This window comes from Zalophus californianus, chromosome 4 (assembly GCF_009762305.2).
Source record: "Zalophus californianus isolate mZalCal1 chromosome 4, mZalCal1.pri.v2, whole genome shotgun sequence".
Taxonomy (NCBI): domain Eukaryota; kingdom Metazoa; phylum Chordata; class Mammalia; order Carnivora; family Otariidae; genus Zalophus; species Zalophus californianus.
The window spans coordinates 190076664-190092151 of record NC_045598.1 but is presented as its reverse complement, the minus strand read 5'-3'; the positions used below and the strand labels follow the sequence as shown (position 1 = coordinate 190092151).

Here is a 15488-nt window from a genome sequence, read left to right as displayed (position 1 = left end):
TGTCCTCTGCTGGTCATTCAGCCCCCCTAGGGGAGGGTGGGTGGCTCTCGTGGCCTGCCTTTGGGGGGAGACTGCACTCAGCCAGGCGAGTGCCCATGGCCGCAGGGGCTAGGAGCAGCGGTTGGTTCTGGAGCGGCTAGCTCTGCACAGCTGAGTGTGGCCCCCCCCGCCCCCATGAAGCGTTTCCTCCAGTGCACACGGCCTGCTCCCCCAGTCCGTCCCAGGAGCCTCCACATGGAGCATCTGCCCAGGGCCTCCAGTGACTGATGTGCTGGGGGGGGATGGGGTGCCTTGCCATGAAGAACTGACTGCTTTCAATCCATGGAAAACACTAGAAATTTTTACAAGGGGAAATTACCCAATTTTGTATTTTAAGTAGTTAGAGGTCATTGATGGAAAACAGTAAAGATAGAAATCCATCAGGATCTGAGTGACATTCCAACACCTGTGGTCCTTACAGCCAACTTCCCTAGGAAACTGTCCCCAGTTGGGTTTCAATCGGGTACTGGGTTCAGCAGGTTCCCGGTGGAGTTCCTGTGGCCAGAAGCAGCTAGACCAGGGATGTGGGTAGGATCACATTAGACCAATGAGGAGGAAACCTCACATGGGGGTGTTAAGATCTGCAGCCAAGCTAGTTCCTTGGGTGGCTGTCCGTGCCCAAGACAGACGATTTTGTCTAAGACCCAGGAATAAAGACAGGACATGAAGTTTCTGGGTCTTATTACCATTCCGGCCAGGGTACTGACTTCTAGTTATGAGGCAGGCTTTCCCCTCCCCTCCCAGTAGAGTAGCCAGGAGCTGGAGGATCATAGCCTGAGCAATCAGCATGGAAGTGTTCCAATAAGACCAGACTCCTTGGGATGCCTGGGTGGCTCAGTCAGTGAAGCATCTGCTTAAGGCTCAGGTCATATCCCAGGGTCCTGTGATCCAGTCCCACATTAGGCTCCTGGCTCAGTGGGGAGCCTGCTTCTCCCTCTCCCTCTGCTCCTCCCCCTGCTTATGCTTTCTCTCCAGCTCTCTCCCACTGTCTGTCAAATACATAAATAAAATCTTTAAAAAAAAGATTTATTAAAGAAAAAAAAAAAAGAAAGAGAAGACCATACTCCTTTCAAAGCCCCCGAAATGAGAGTAAAGGAAGAGAAGAGAAAGCATTCATCTAGTCTGCACCAACGGTGAGAGTCCAGATGAAAAGACAAATGCCCCATGTTGTACACCAAATGATGTAGGAAATGTTGGGGTTCAGAGCAAACACTCAAGAAAGAATTTTTGAGACATTTTTGGTGCAAAAAGGTGGTTTTATTAAAGCATGGGACAGGACTTGGGGGCAGAAAGAAAAGCTGCCCTGGGGTCCTGAGGAGTGGCCCATTATATACTATCAAGTTGGGGGGGGTTGGTTAGGGACAGCACAAGCCTCCCAGGTGTTTTGGAAGCAAGGTTTCCAGGACCCTGAGAGGGCTAGCTACTGTTAGGAGAAGGTCATTTATTACTGTCTAATAAAACCTTCATCATGAGACCCTTCAGATGTGTATTGCTGGGCCATGTGCTTGGGGGATGATTGACACATGTCTTGGGGGATAGAGACAAAGGAAGTTTCCAAAGGAATTTTTACATGTTAAGGTGGACTTACAGGATCCTGGGGGTTCGCGCTAGAATTGCTTGTTGCCCTTAGCAAAGTGTCAACATCCAGGCAGCTGAGCCCCTAGGAGGAAGGTGACTCTGCCTGTTTCAAGGACTTGTGAATGGGCTGTAGGTAGTAAGGAAATTTAATTTTTCTTCTGCCTCTGTTCCCCTCATCAGCCGAAGCCCTGGGTCAGCTACTTTCATTCTGGCCCCCCCGGAACCCAGGCCAGCAGGGGAAGGCTGCATGTCACTCTCTTGCAGGGTCCAGCTCTGCTCTACACCCCAGAGAACTCTCGGAAGAGGGGGGTCAGTTTATCCTCTGCTTGGGGAGGGGACAAAGGGGGTGCCCGACTGAGTCCCCTCCCCGACTGTGAGTGTCAGGCTAAGGCGGACTCAGCCAAATTCCCAGCAGAGAACAGGTGGCACAATCCAAATCAGGAAGGTAGCAAGAGCATGGCCTAAGGCGCTGTTTGGAGAGGGCCTGCGCAGGACTCAGGAGCCATGCAGCGCCCCCTGCAGGCCCAACGGCAGGGACAGCTGCTATCCCCTGTCCAGGCTGGAAAGGCGGCGAGAGGGGCAGTTGCTGTAGCTAGTAGAAGTGATAGGACTGTCCCAGGAGACCCTGCAGGAGGGGGTCCGTGGGATCAATACCCATTTTGATCTTCTCTTAGTCTCTGCTGGCTTCCCAGTGGTCCCTCCCCCAGCCGTAGAAGCCCTCGTGAGTGTGGGGCTTGAGCAGCCTGCAGTCAGGCAGTGTCTGATGCCCCCACTGTCTGCCCTCTCCCACCCCCAAGCTTGCGCACACCCGCCAGGCTCTTCTCTCTGTGCCTTTCCCCATCCCCCAAATCCACTTCTTATGCCTTTTCCTTAGAGGCTCCCATCTTCCCACTTCACCTCCTCATGGTGAACGCAGCTAAGGGGACTCCAGAAAAAACTAACAAGGTGACAAGGGCTCCAAGGGAGGAGAAAGGGCATGTTTGAAAGATCCCCCGTGGGGACGTGAGACAAGCTCTTTCCATGAGCCATCCCCACAGGCTGGAGCACAGCAGAGCAACGGCCTCACAGCTGGCCTGCTGACGTGACCCCTCAAAGCAGCACTCCTGGGCCAGCTGTGGGGTGACTGGCGGGGTCTCTGCGGGCCCGAGTCCTGGCCAGAGCTGTATTGTCTTCCCTTGGTCTTTTTTGTCCCCATCTCCAGCTCTGTTCTTCTCCCCACTTATCAGATCTCCTCCATCCCACCTGGGCCTACGGGCCAGCAGGCTGGGGAACCTTGGAAATTATGGGGGAGCAGGAGCAGGGCAATGGGGACAGATGGCATGGTCCGGGGAGAGGAGGCGCAGGGCCTGCCTGGCCCGGGCCGGGCCGGCCGCAGGCCACCACAGGAGGAGGCCAGAGCTGGGGCAGGATCCCTCCACCTCCCAGGCTAGCAGGTGCAGGCTGCAGAGCCAGCAGCCTGGGAGGGGCAGGCGAGGGAACAGGGGCAGGACACACCCATTCCCTCCCCAGAGAGAGACCCCCTCCCTGCGGGGATGCCGGCAAACCGGGGCCAGAACACAGAGCTGACTTTGGTTACTGAGATGGGGGGGGCCGTCACCCGGGCACCTGACGCTGAGGCCGGGGAGTCTGGGCTCCTGACCACAGTGTGCCTGGCCCCTCACTGCAGCCTGGGCAGGATGCCAGGGCAGGGCGAGTCTGGGGCTCCTTCGGCCTGCCCCGCCCCTCCCCTCCCCGCCCTACCTCCCGCCCCACCCCGGCTGCAGGAAATGGAAACTTAGAGCTCTGGGCTCCTCCTCCCACCCCTCCGCCTCTTCTCACCCAGCCCCACCCCACCTCCCGCTGCTCCCACAGGCGGCCTGCACCCGCCCAGCCTCCAGCCTCTCCCCTCCCTAGGGAGGAGCAGCAGGGCCCAGGGGGGCCACCAGCCTCTGGGCCCAGACCTTAAGGACCTGGCCCTCCCACCCAGAGCAGAGGGAGTGCAGAGCCCCAGGGTCACCCACCCAGTAGGGCAAGTGCCTCCAACCCCACAGCCTCAGGGGGGCTTCTGAAAACGGGTAAGCATTACCATCCCTGAGTGCAGGTGTAGGAAGGGTAGTAAGAGATGAACAGCCCCTGGGAAACAGTAGGTGCCAGAGATGCAAGCCTAGGAGACTACTAGCAGGAAGGGAGCATGGGGTCCACACGTGTCCTGCCACTGCCCCAGCATCAAGTCCAAGTTCCTGACCAGAGCTCTCAAGTTTCAGGTCCACTTGTGCAGCTTCCTCTTCCCAACCCACCATGGCCCGCAGGTCTGACCTCGCCAGTCTGAGCCACGCTAGTGAGGTCGCTTGATCTATGTTGAGTGAACACGGTGAATGCATTCTACCCAGGGACTCAGAGCCCCGAGGGGAATCGTCTGTGACAACACCTGCCAGTGTATCTGGGGGACATTCTGATTTCTAGCTCCTTGAATTCTTTTTCTTTAAAAAAAAAAATCTTTTTTAAGCGATCTCTACACCCAACTGGGGCTCAAACTTCCAACTCTAAGATCAAGAGTTGCCCACTCCACAGAGCCAGCCAGGTGCCCCTTCTTTTGTTTTTAATGTTGGCCTGACCCATTCAGGCGAATTACATGCTCACTGCCCACTGAATCTCAATCAGCCTGCTCTGATGTCCTTCTGGATCCTTCTACAAGGTACTGGTTGGGCCTGGGTCTCCTTCCTCTTACCATCGTACTGGGGCAGATCCCTCCTGCCCAGCTTATTTGGGGGCTGTCTCTTCCTTGGGCACGATCACTGCATTGTCACCTGGTTGTGTGTATTGGCTGGCTGTCCCCCTTTGGTGGCCGTGACAAGGACATTTCCATGCTTTCGTGCCCATGCCTGATCTCAGGGGATTCCTTGGAGATGGGGCAGGATCCTGAGCCCCACGCTGACCGCTGTCCCACCCTGCTGGACAGTGTTCTGCGGTCGCTGGACACAGGCACACCAGAGCTTCTGGCCAGCCCAGGACAACCTGGGTGTGCGGGCGTGTGTGGGGCAGGGAAGCTGAAGGTACTGCATTTCGCAAAGGCTCCGTCTTGCTATTTCTCCGCTTGGTCACAGTGATTCATGTCCTGTAGTCTCCCTTGCATCTGTGTAAACCAGAGCTTGTTTTTCTGCTCCAGGGGGAGCCAAGACAATTCATTGTTTTGAGTTCTTCCTAGGCCCCCAAACACCTGGTAACACCTGGAAGAACGGGATCCCAAACACGTTCCAGGACACGAGCCTCCAACAAACCTGGGCCGATGCTGGCGTCAACACCCCCGCCCTCAGTGAATCTCGGACTAACACCCACTCTTCACCTGACACTCGCCTTTGATGGGACTCTACCCTGGATTCCTGAAGGAACAGTAGCCCGGACCCCTTTCTATTAGGAACTCCTAACCCGAAGGGACGGGGAGTCTCCCAGATGCTCCATCCACTATACTCTATCCCTTGCGCTCATCAGTAAACTCTGCTCTCACTTCCTCCTGGCTCCCGTCTCATTTCTAGCCTGTATGAAGCCATGGACCCTCTCGGCAGGTCCTTCGGGGCCCCCTCTGGGTCCTCAGACCCAGCTGCCAGCATCGAGTGGACGCCGACCTGTTCCACCTTCCCAGAGTTCCCCCGACATGCCGCAGCCTCTACCGTGCCCCCAGTGGGATCAAAGAAGCCCTGGGCTGCGAACAGAGCCTTCCCCGGTAGCAGGCCCTGCAGATGGCTTCCCTGATCCCACAGACACAACGTGGCTTGCAGAGCAGAAGTGGGCTCAGGGCAGGGGTCTCGCTCACCCGCTCACCGGGCCTCTGCCTACCCAACCAGGTTTTCCTGTGCCCACCTCGGCCCGACGGCCCCCAGCATCCCATTTTCAAGTCCCAGAGAGCCAGGCGCTGGTGCCCATCCCGCGTGCATGCTCCTGCAGGCTCCTCGCCTTCTCCCTGTCCAAACCCATTCCTCCCTCTGGAGGGTACTGCCTCCCTCCCAGAATCAGACTGGCCGCCCTCCCTGCTTCCCGTCCTGCCAGGTCCTGCCTGAGGATGAACTTCCCACATGGCCTGGCCTGGCACGGGAGAGTGCAGGATGCGGGTTAGGGTTAGGGAGGCCCCCTTCTAGGCCTTGAGGGCAGCGAGCTGTGGACTCGGGGGAGCCCTCTCCCCGATGTGGGCCTCAGGGCGGGGCTGTACCACAGGGGGACCCCCCCACGTTAGGCCCCTGCTGGGAGGGGGATTCCCAAACATGCAGCCACAGCCAGTTCGTGAAAGGTGGAGAACATGTGTTTATTTGAGGCACCAAAGCAGCAGGCCCGACTCCAATGTGGGGGGTGGGGGGGGACTGCAGCTCGGGGTGGGGCTGATTCCTTGGTCCAGCAGCCTAAACCCAGATGCGCTGGAAGCCCGTCTTCTTCCAAAAGGCCACCGTTAAAGTGGGTGAATGTGGGATGCAGCAAGGCCAGAGAGAAGCAGCTTTGTTGTTGGGGCTCAAGTGGCTCAGCCGCTGCCAAGGTTGGACTCCGGTCTCCACCCCCCACCACGCGCCGGCTCTGACAGGGCCGCACACTCCACGCATGCATGGGGGTGCACCCCCGTCCACACAGCTGAGGGGAATGCAATCACCTCTGACAACAGCACGCTGGTCCCCCTGGGACGCAGCAGCACAAAGCACATCTCCCACCCCACCTGGGGACAGACGGAGCAGAGCCTGGGGTGCCCGTGCCCCTCCCAGGGTGTCCCCAGGACTCAGTTCTGACTCCAGGACCCTGGGCCTCTGGCCCTCAGCCCTTCCCAGGTTCCCTGAGGAGGTCACATCCCCGCCTGAGAAGTGAGGTCAGGGGCTGCCTCGGAGGGGAGATGGGGGCGCAAGGGGCAGGCCTGACCATGGGCCCTGACAGCGGGGAGCACTGGGGTGGAGCAGGGTGAAGAGTCAGAGGAAGGGGCTTCCATGTCGTTTCGGGGGTTGGCGGGGGGGCGGGCCTTCCTTCCTGAGCTGGGGGAGTCTGGGCCAGCTGCTGGGCCCCAGCGGTCAGGGCCCGAGCCGCTGCAGGGCGGACAGCAGGCTGAGCAGGAGCCCGAGGCCCAGCACTGTGGTGCTGGCTTGCAGCCCCCGGCCGGCCGTGCTGAGGTTGCATAGGAAGCTCTGGCAGCAATAGGTGCCGACGGACGCCACGCCCAGGTTGATGCTGGGGCTGGGGCAGATCGGGGAGCAGCCCTTGTTCAGGGGTGTGGCCGAAGTCCACCAGTTTCCCTGCACAGGACAGCAAGGCGGTGAGGGTGGGGGGGCGGGCGGGAGGGCAGCCGCGTGGGGAGGGGTGGCGGCCAGCGCTCACCGAGGCCGGCAGAGGCGGACACCGTGACGCAGTAGCTGTCCGAGTCCGCGCAGACAGTCGGCTTCAGGCAGTAGAAGTTACTGTTCTGGTTCGTGCACGAGAAGCACACCAGGGAATGGGCTGCAGAAGAAGGGGAGACGCTGCAGGTGACACCTGTCTCGGGCCCTGGGATGGCCTCCAGTGGTGCCCCCTGCCAGTCCTGAGCCAACACCCAACCACCTCCCAATCATTTGCCGAGGTTAATCGGGCAATCATCACACTCCAGACCCTGGCCCCAGAGGAGCTCCAGGGACGTCCCAAAGCACAGTGTGGTAAGTGTGTCAGGGTCAGAACTCAGGCCTCCGGGGGAGGAGCAAGGAGCAGGGATCCGCTTTGCTGGGGGAGAGGACCGTTCGGCCGGCCACAGCAGGCCAGGCAGGAACAGGCCTGAAGGGCCCTGGGCAGCGCTTGGGGGAGTCCAGGAGGAAAGCACAGCTCAGCCGACGGCCCGGGGCCCCAAGGGGCATCTCACCTTGCTCCACACCCAGCAGGGCAGCCAGCAGCATGGGCAGGAAGACCTTCATTCTGGAGAGACTGGTGTCGGTCTGGGGCCTCACAAAGCCAAAGATACTGGTCCTGCTTAGAGAACAACTCGGTGGGGGGACCGGGCTGCCCACTGGGAGGATGGACCAGAGCCTCAGGCCCTGGGAGCTGCGCTGCCCCGCTTTGGTAGGTGGCGGGGCAGGCGGGAGGGGGGCGCCTATCTCTGGCAGAAGCACAGCCAGCACACAGAGGGTCTTCCTGCCCCATTCCCACCTACCCCTCAGTGCGCCCACTCCTCGTTGAGACCCACCCCAGCCTGTGACTGCTGCTGGGGCCAGATGAGGGAGCTCATGAAAGATCTCAGGCTCACACAGAAAGGGAGGCCAAGAGAGTGGCCCCTGCTCGTGGTGCTGGGGCTGGGGGGAGAGTGGTCAGGAATATTAGCTGGCCTGCCTCCAGGACTGTCCATGAGCCAGCTCCGTTCCTGACGTGAGGGACTCGGGCTGGGCTGGGCTGGGGGCGAGCGCCCACCTCCAGCAGTTTTCTATGTTTCTCCCTATGTTATTCAAAGGTGACGACAGGGAACCTATAAATATCTGCTATTCCCCCATCTTGTGCCTGAAAAGAGGTTCAGTGAGTCTCAGCTAGGTAGACAGGAGTCTATGGTGCCTGGTGCCCTCCACCAGGACCCTCTCCTGGGCAGAGACCAGTGGCAGTGGGTGGAGAAAGCACTGGGAGGGGAGCAGCTGGGGTTCTGGTTCCCTGTTGGGCAGGAGGCATGGTGTGGGAGGAGCAGTCTGGTGCCTTCTTCAGCTGGGGATGCCGTGGGTGGGGGAAGGGCATTCTGGGCCTGGAGAGCAGGTCCCAGGCACTGGGAAGAAGAATGCCAGGGAGACAACAGGCTTTCCTGGCCCAGTTCTGGGCCTGGGATGACATCCTGGGGTCGGGGACAGGAGCTGCAGATGCCCAAGAGTAGTGCCAAGCCCAGCTCCAGATCCAGGTAGTTCAGGGAGAAAGGAGCCTCAGTTTCCTCTTCTGTAAAGTGAGGTTTGGGCCTGGAGAAACTGAGCTGTTCTCAAGGAAGCTCTGGAATGCACAGCCACCGGTCACAGCCTGTGTCCCCACTGTCCCCTGCCAGGCACCCAACCAAACAGGCCCCACTGGGCTGAGTCGGGGCACTGGCTGGAGTGGATGGACATGAGCAGGGTCAGGCCAAGGGGGCACTAAGGGGAACCAGTGAGCCTCGGGGACAGTGCCATCTGGGATCCAGACTGCCCACTCCTCCCCCCCCCCCCAGGCTCACATGGCTGATTTCTGACAGGGCCAGGCATCCAGTGACTGGGGGCCACTACAGAGGTAGGAGCTAGTCCTTGTCCCCAAAGTCGGAAGGAGACAGATGGCTCAGCAGGGGTGGGTGGGGAGTGGGGGGCGCTGGGGGTGGAGGCTCCTAGGCACCTCATACGCTTGCATAATCTTTGGCAAACAAGGAGCTTTCACCCCTTCCCAGAGTAGGCTCCAGTCCCCAGGGTGGTCCACCAGGGAGGGCACTCAATTCTTCCCATCCTGCTGCCCCGCCAGGATCCCAGGCCCCTTCTTAAGTCAGCAACGATGCCCCTCACCAGTCCCCACGGGAGAGGTGAGGGGGAACCTAGAGTCGGGTGATGGGCCCCAAGCCTGCGCGGCTCTGGGTCACCCAGCCAAAGAGGGCGCCTGGTGTTGGTCGGCGCCGGCTCCAGCCCCGATCTCGGGAAATATTCGGAAGGGCTGGGAGGGCTGGGGGATGGGAGTGGAGGCTCAGCCCCCCAAGCGCCCACCCGTAAGCCCGGACTCCCAGCCTCCTCCAGTTCCTCCCGCGTCTCTCCCGGCACCCTGCTCGCCCCTCCCCTCCGTCCTGCCCGGTGTCAAGGGGGTCGTCTCCGCTCCCCCAGCCCCGGTCCGGGCCCCCGCCGACTCACGCGGGGCAGACGCAGGTCCACGGCCTCGCTGAACTACCCAAGTCTGGAGCCCAAGCGCACGACAGCCCGGGACTCCCGGCAGCCGGCAGCCGCGGCGGGCGGGGGACAGCAGGCGGAGTCGGCGCTCGTGCTGGCAAGGGGAGCAGGGGCGAGCTCGGGGCGCAGGGGCGGGCGGGGCGGAGTCGGCGCTCCCGCGGGCGGGGGAGGAAGCAGGGGCGGAGTCGGGGCTCCGCGGGGGGGCGCGGGGTTGGCGTTCCTGGGGGCGGGGGCAGACTCCGAGTTCCCCGACCGGGTGGGGCTGGCAGGCCTCCACCCCGGGCCCCAAGCCCAGCCCCAGGGAGGTGTCGCTGGCCCGTCGGCCGGTCCTTCTGGTCCCCACGCGGGGCGCGCGTCATCGCGGGGCAGCCGGGCGACGTGTGGCGAGCGTGTGGGGGCGGGGACGGGGGCCCACCGGTAGCGGGCCGCACTCAGGGAGGGCTCGCGTCCCTTCGGCCGAGTGCCGTGGAAGCGGTTCAGACCCCGGGGCCGGGGCCGGTTGGGGGCGGGGAGGATGCGGGAGCTTGCCTCTAGCTCGCCGTCCCCTCTGCCCCGGGGTCCCGTAGTGGTCCTAGGCTCCTGGCCTCGCCTCGGGGCTGAGGCCTTAGCCCTCCCGTGGGTGGGGGAGGAAGGTCGCAGGGGCGGTGGTTGTGGGCCACAGGGATCTCCAGCGGGACGTCCATCTTTGCTGGTTCTGGATCCCTCTTTGCTCTGGGCGCAGGGGTTGCCTCCTATGGGGCTGCCCCCACCTGGGCCAAGACACTCAGCCAGGATGCTCCCAGGCCTCCAGCTCACTCTGCTGCTAGAAGATCCTTTCACAAAGCCGGCCTGATGGGACCCTCCCAGCGCAGAGCCTAGAAGGCCGCTAGGATAAAACCAGCATCCTTAGCCTGACAGCAAAGGCTTTCCTGCGTTCTCTCAATAGGTCTTCCCTGGCTGGACCCGCACCATCCACTCTGGGCAGGGAAGGCGGCCCGGCAGGACTCCACGCCCCTGCAAACTGCTTCTCATTGGCCAGGATGGGAGACCAATTGCAGCCGGGCGAGCGGGAGGTGATGGGCTTGCCGGCAGGCCGGGCTGCCTGGCCCTTCCATCACCCTCTCATTTGGTGGTTTCCCCTCCTTCTGCAGAGACTTTGGCGCATGGCGCAGTTTGCTGAGTCTCAGCCACCTGCTTGTTTTGGAAATGCACTTCACAGTTCACAGCCCGCTTCCTCTGAGGAGCTGTGGCACCTGACCTTTTCTCTCAGGCTTTCCGGTGGCACCTGTGGGTGAGGGTGGTGGAGGGCGCGGGGGAGGGGGAGGGGGGGAGAGGCTTCTTAACTATCACAGCTGGGGAGGCCAGGCAAGGGGGAGGGAGCCGAGGCAGAACGGCAGGGTGGCCAGGAGGGAGCTGCATGGGAAGAGGGGCCACTGTAATGGACCAGTCACGTGAGGAAGGCCTAGGGATACAGGAGGTGCTGTGAGAGTGTGCAGGGGAGTGAGTGAGTGTGTGGTTGGTGTGTGTGAACGGAAGTGTGTGTGTGTGTCTTCACAGTTTGGGGATCAGGGTCAGACGTCCCAGTGGTTCTTTGTAACATCCCAGTGATGTGGGATGGATCAACTTGGGAAGGCTTTGGGGGCTCTCTCCTTGGAGGCTGAAGGTGGGGCTCTGCACATGTCCCAAGAGGTCCCCAGCCAAGGAGCGGTGATATCTTCTAGGGGTGATGCCCTGCTGTCCCCGGGGACATGCAGTAGGCCGCAGCTCTTGGTTACCCTTTCTGGATCTTACCTTTGGAAGGCAGGGTGGGCTTCTGGGTGGGGCTTCCTCATCCTTTCTGCAGGCACCACCTCATTGGTATCTTAGTCTAAGATACCAATGGGCTTTGCCTGGAAGGGGGAAGTGTGAAGCTCCTTTGGCAAGTGGAGCTTCTTGCTCACCTGCCCAGAAGGGATTTGGATGAATTTTGGTCCCCATAAGAGGCATACATTTTTATCTTGGCAGCGCCTGTCAGTTTTGGTATGGGCTACTTGCTTGTTGATTCCGTCCAAACAGGTCAGCCCTCGAGGACGGTGCCCAGCACCCAGACCACTTCTGGCTCGTGGTGGGTGCTTAGCAAGTATTTGTGGGTGAAAGCATAAGTGGGCTCTGCCCCTTTCAAGACAGGACCCTTTGATTCAGAGGGCTCTTGTGATTTTTTTTTTTTAAGATTTTATTTATTTATTTGACAGAGAGAGACACAGTGAGAGATGCCCGGAGTCCAGCTCCAGCAGGAAAGGGGTCCTCGAAGGAAAGGACGGCGTCGGCGAGTAAGGAGACACGGACACAGGATCAGGTTGTAAGCATCTCCCCCGATAGCCTCGGAGGGACTTTATTTATTCATTGGAATGTTTCCTTGTTTTTCCATTCTTTCATAACAGGTGATTTTATTTTTTACATTTTATCGCAATCATTTCAGATTTAAAAAACAGCGTGACCGTGCGAGACAAAGCGGGACCTATCAAGGTTATCTAAAGTTTATTCTTTCTCCCAAAGGCAGCTTACAATGTGTGCACCCTATCTTATCAAAGTACTTACTCCATTTCTATATGTTTTCGTCTCTTGTCCTTGCTCCATAGATAACACGGAGAAATTACTCCTCTTAATCCTTTCCCAGAGGCCGTCAGATGATGCCCGCACCCTTTTCCCCTTAATCTTGTACCCTTTATTCGTGTCCTCAACTCCAGTATAAGGAATGGGAGTAGGGGTAAGGAAGTTAGTCCTACCCCAGGGCTTGCCTCGAGGGGCGGGCGTACCAGAGGTGGCCTCCTATTTGTATGCAACATAGGGAGGTCCCTGTACTGTGGGAATGACAATGAGATGCCCTTCTCTTAAGAACCCTGGTGCTTCTGAGGTGCCTGTGGGATCTCATCAATAGGAATTTTTACTGGGCCTGGATCCAACAGCTCCCTTAAACGAAGCTTATCAAAGAACTCCGCGTTGCTCATGTTAGATGAATTACAGATTGGAGGACATTGGGTAATTTTACTTCTTGGCCCATCGTCAGCCTTTTTGGAATCAGTTTCATTATGATTGCTTGCGTAGGCATAACTAAATTTATAAATCATTTTATCATGAAACCCTAGAAAAAAATCCCATGATTATAAAGATTGCCGCAAATAAAATGAAAGGAAGTAACAGGAGCCAGCTGTGGAGTTTCCTGATTTTCAGGATTATCCCCCATACTTGGACTTTGTCGAGTAGCTTGGCTCGCGCCAGAGAGAGGAAACAGAAGCAGGGGGAGCGGGAGAGGGAGAAGCAGACTCCCTGCCGAGCAGGGAGCCCGATGCGGGGCTGGATCCCAGGACCCTGGGATCATGACCTGAGCCGAAGGCAGACACTCAACGACTGAGCCACCCAGGCGCCCCAGAGGGTTCTTGTGATTTTGAACAACCAACTCACAAGTCACCAAGGTCACTGCCACGGAACAGGCGTGAGACTCAAGAAAATGTATCTGAACATGTATGGCCAAGCCAGGAATTTGTGCAATGCCTGATGACATAGTCTGTGGGGTCCTTCCGAAAACCGAGGCTGGGAGGCGAGACTGGCCCGCTCCATGCATGAAATGGCCGGGTATGTGTCCACCTGGTGGACTTGTGTCTACAGACACCCCCTGCCTCTGTTTCTGCTTCCCTCTCCTGGGTTTGCCCAAGTCTTTGGGTTTTGTGAAAAACCTACTCAGTTCCTGGGTCAGCCCCCCACCCCCCCCCCACCCCCCATCCAGGATGTTTTTTTCTTTCCCGTTCCAGTATTGCCTCACCGCTTCTTGGGCAGTCCCCGTCCTGGGGAAGGGCCAGTGGATAGATGGAGAGGGGCACAGCCTTGGTGAAATGTCCTCCCACATGGGCATGCTGTGTGAGCCTGCGCCCACCCCCCCACCCCGCAAAGGGCCCCAGGCCCCAAGTGCAGCGCTGCCCAGGCCCAGTGTTTGCTGCCCCACCTCAGGCTGGCGAGGTAGGTTCGGAAGGCCCTGCGAAGAGTGACCAAGCGAGCCAGGGAGTGAAGCGGCGGGACAGTGACCCACCCCTGCCAGTCACTCAGGCATCTCTTTCCAGCGTGGGTCCCCGCAGCCCCCTGCTGAGCCCAGAGAGAAGGAAGGCCTGCGCAGGTGAGAGCCTGGGAGGCTCTTCCTCTTGGCCGCTGCCCTGAGGTGGCGGCACCCCCCAGCCTAGGGCGGGGAGTAGGGTGGGGGACAGCAGCAGGCAGAGGCTGAGGGTGGCATGCCTCTGCCCAGGGTATGTGCCGACCTGTGCTCTGGCAGCTCTTCCCCGACTCATGCTTCCACGGTCAGGCTGGTCTGGAACTGTGAGAGATGGGTGCCTGCTGCCCTCGCCGTCTGCTGGAAGGGGACCCATGGGCTGGAGGAGCTAATAATAGGAGCCCCCCTCAGGGACCTGAGCTAACAGGAGCCTGGCACAGGGTGCTGAGGCTGGAGAGGGGGCCACGGGGTGCAGGTAGGGCAATCGCCCTCGTCTGGCATCCTAAGAAGGAGGTACAGCACCCTGCCACCAGAGGTCTCCACGCCTGACGGCATCTGCCTGTGGGTGGTATTCGCAAGCTGCTAGCAGGGGTTCTCGGCCTCCTCGGGCCCCTGGCGCAGTGTCTCTCCCATCTGGAGCTGCCCCCCTCCTGCGTGGCTCGGAGACTCCTACTGCAGATCTCTGCTTAGGGGTCCTGTGGGGAAGTGTGCAGACTCCCCTGGCCCTTCTCTTCTGCTGCCCTGTCTCTTGTAGGACCAGGGAGCCTGGAGCCAGCCACTCTCGGACTCTAGCTGGATTGGAGGCAAGGTCTTGTCTGGCATTGGGGGTTCAGTGTGCAAGGAGAGCAGCCCAAAAGGCTGGTGGCTGCTGGTGAGGCCACACTGTGGGGCTCTGTGTCCCTGCCTTACCTCTCTGGGCACAACTCCACGTCTCCAAGTGGAACCTCGGCATGCTCCCCCTCGGGCTGGCCCCCCGCTTCGCCCAGAGAACAGTCCAAAGTGCTACTGTGATTTCAGAGCATCTGCTCCAGCCACAGGCTCAGTTCACCCTGTCACATGCTCCCACCTCAGGCCCTTTGCACAGCTGTTCCCAAACCTAGAACAGGAAGTCCACTCCAGACCTCCTTGGCCTGCACCCTCGCTTCTCTGCTCAAGAACTCATTCAGAGAGGTCCCTCCCTCCTGCCCTGGAAGTACCAGGCCCTTCTCCTTGACACAGAATACTGCCTGGCAAGTATTAGATGCTCAGTGAATAATCAGACCAGTACATTTGAATGGAAATACAGCTTGAGAGCTGGTGTTGTGGGATAGAAAGCCACACTTAGAATTTAGAAGCTAAAAAAAAAAGTGTGGGGGCGCCTGCGTGGCTCAGTTGGTTAAGCGTCTGCCTTCGGCTCAGGTCATGATCCCAGGGTCCTGGGACAGCCCCGCATCGGGCTCCCTGCTTCTCCCCTGCCCCTCCCCCTACTGCTCCTGCCCTCTTTCTCTCTCTCTCTCCCAAATAAATAAATAAAATCTTAAAAAAAAAAAAAAAGTGTGATGTTTGCAAGGATGGCACAGCATGGGGGGGGTTGGTCTGCGGGAGGGAGGGCTGCAGGGAGGTGGCCTGTGGGAGGGGGCTGCAGGAAGGGGTGCTGGGGCCATAGTCCAGCAGCCTCCTTCACATGCAAAACCTATGTAGGCTTCCTATAGACACAACCTAAGAGCCTCCAGCTGGGTGGAGCTCCTGTGACAGTCGGTGGGACTCTTAAGTCAGTTGATTCGGACAGGCTCTGAGATGACCCGTTGGAATCTGTCACAGTACTTGCTGCAGAGCATGCAAAGACCCCTGACCTACATGACTACATGTAGAACTAGAACATTCGGGATCTTGCACCTGGGGCTGGGTGCCTGGAGGCTGACCTTTGTTGTTTATTGATGGAGACACAGAGGGCGGGGGCCTCCCTTACAGCCATGCCCATGGAACTCTAGCTGAGCGCACCAGGAGAAGATGCCACCACAAATTTGGCAGAAGGTCCTGCATTGGTCTCAACTAGGCAG

General features: G+C 59.3%; 1 protein-coding gene across 1 annotated transcript; it reads right to left on the bottom strand.

Moving 5' to 3' along the window:
- Positions 1-5871: 5871 nt before the first annotated feature.
- Positions 5872-9549, bottom strand: LOC113911206 (lymphocyte antigen 6E). The gene is given in 5 exon segments (XM_027573503.2): positions 5872-6830; positions 6832-6857; positions 6940-7059; positions 7451-7594; positions 9417-9549. Coding segments are annotated over 4 exon segments (393 nt in total). The 5' UTR covers positions 7503-7594; positions 9417-9549; the 3' UTR covers positions 5872-6635.
- Between the last annotated feature and the right edge of the window lie 5939 nt (positions 9550-15488).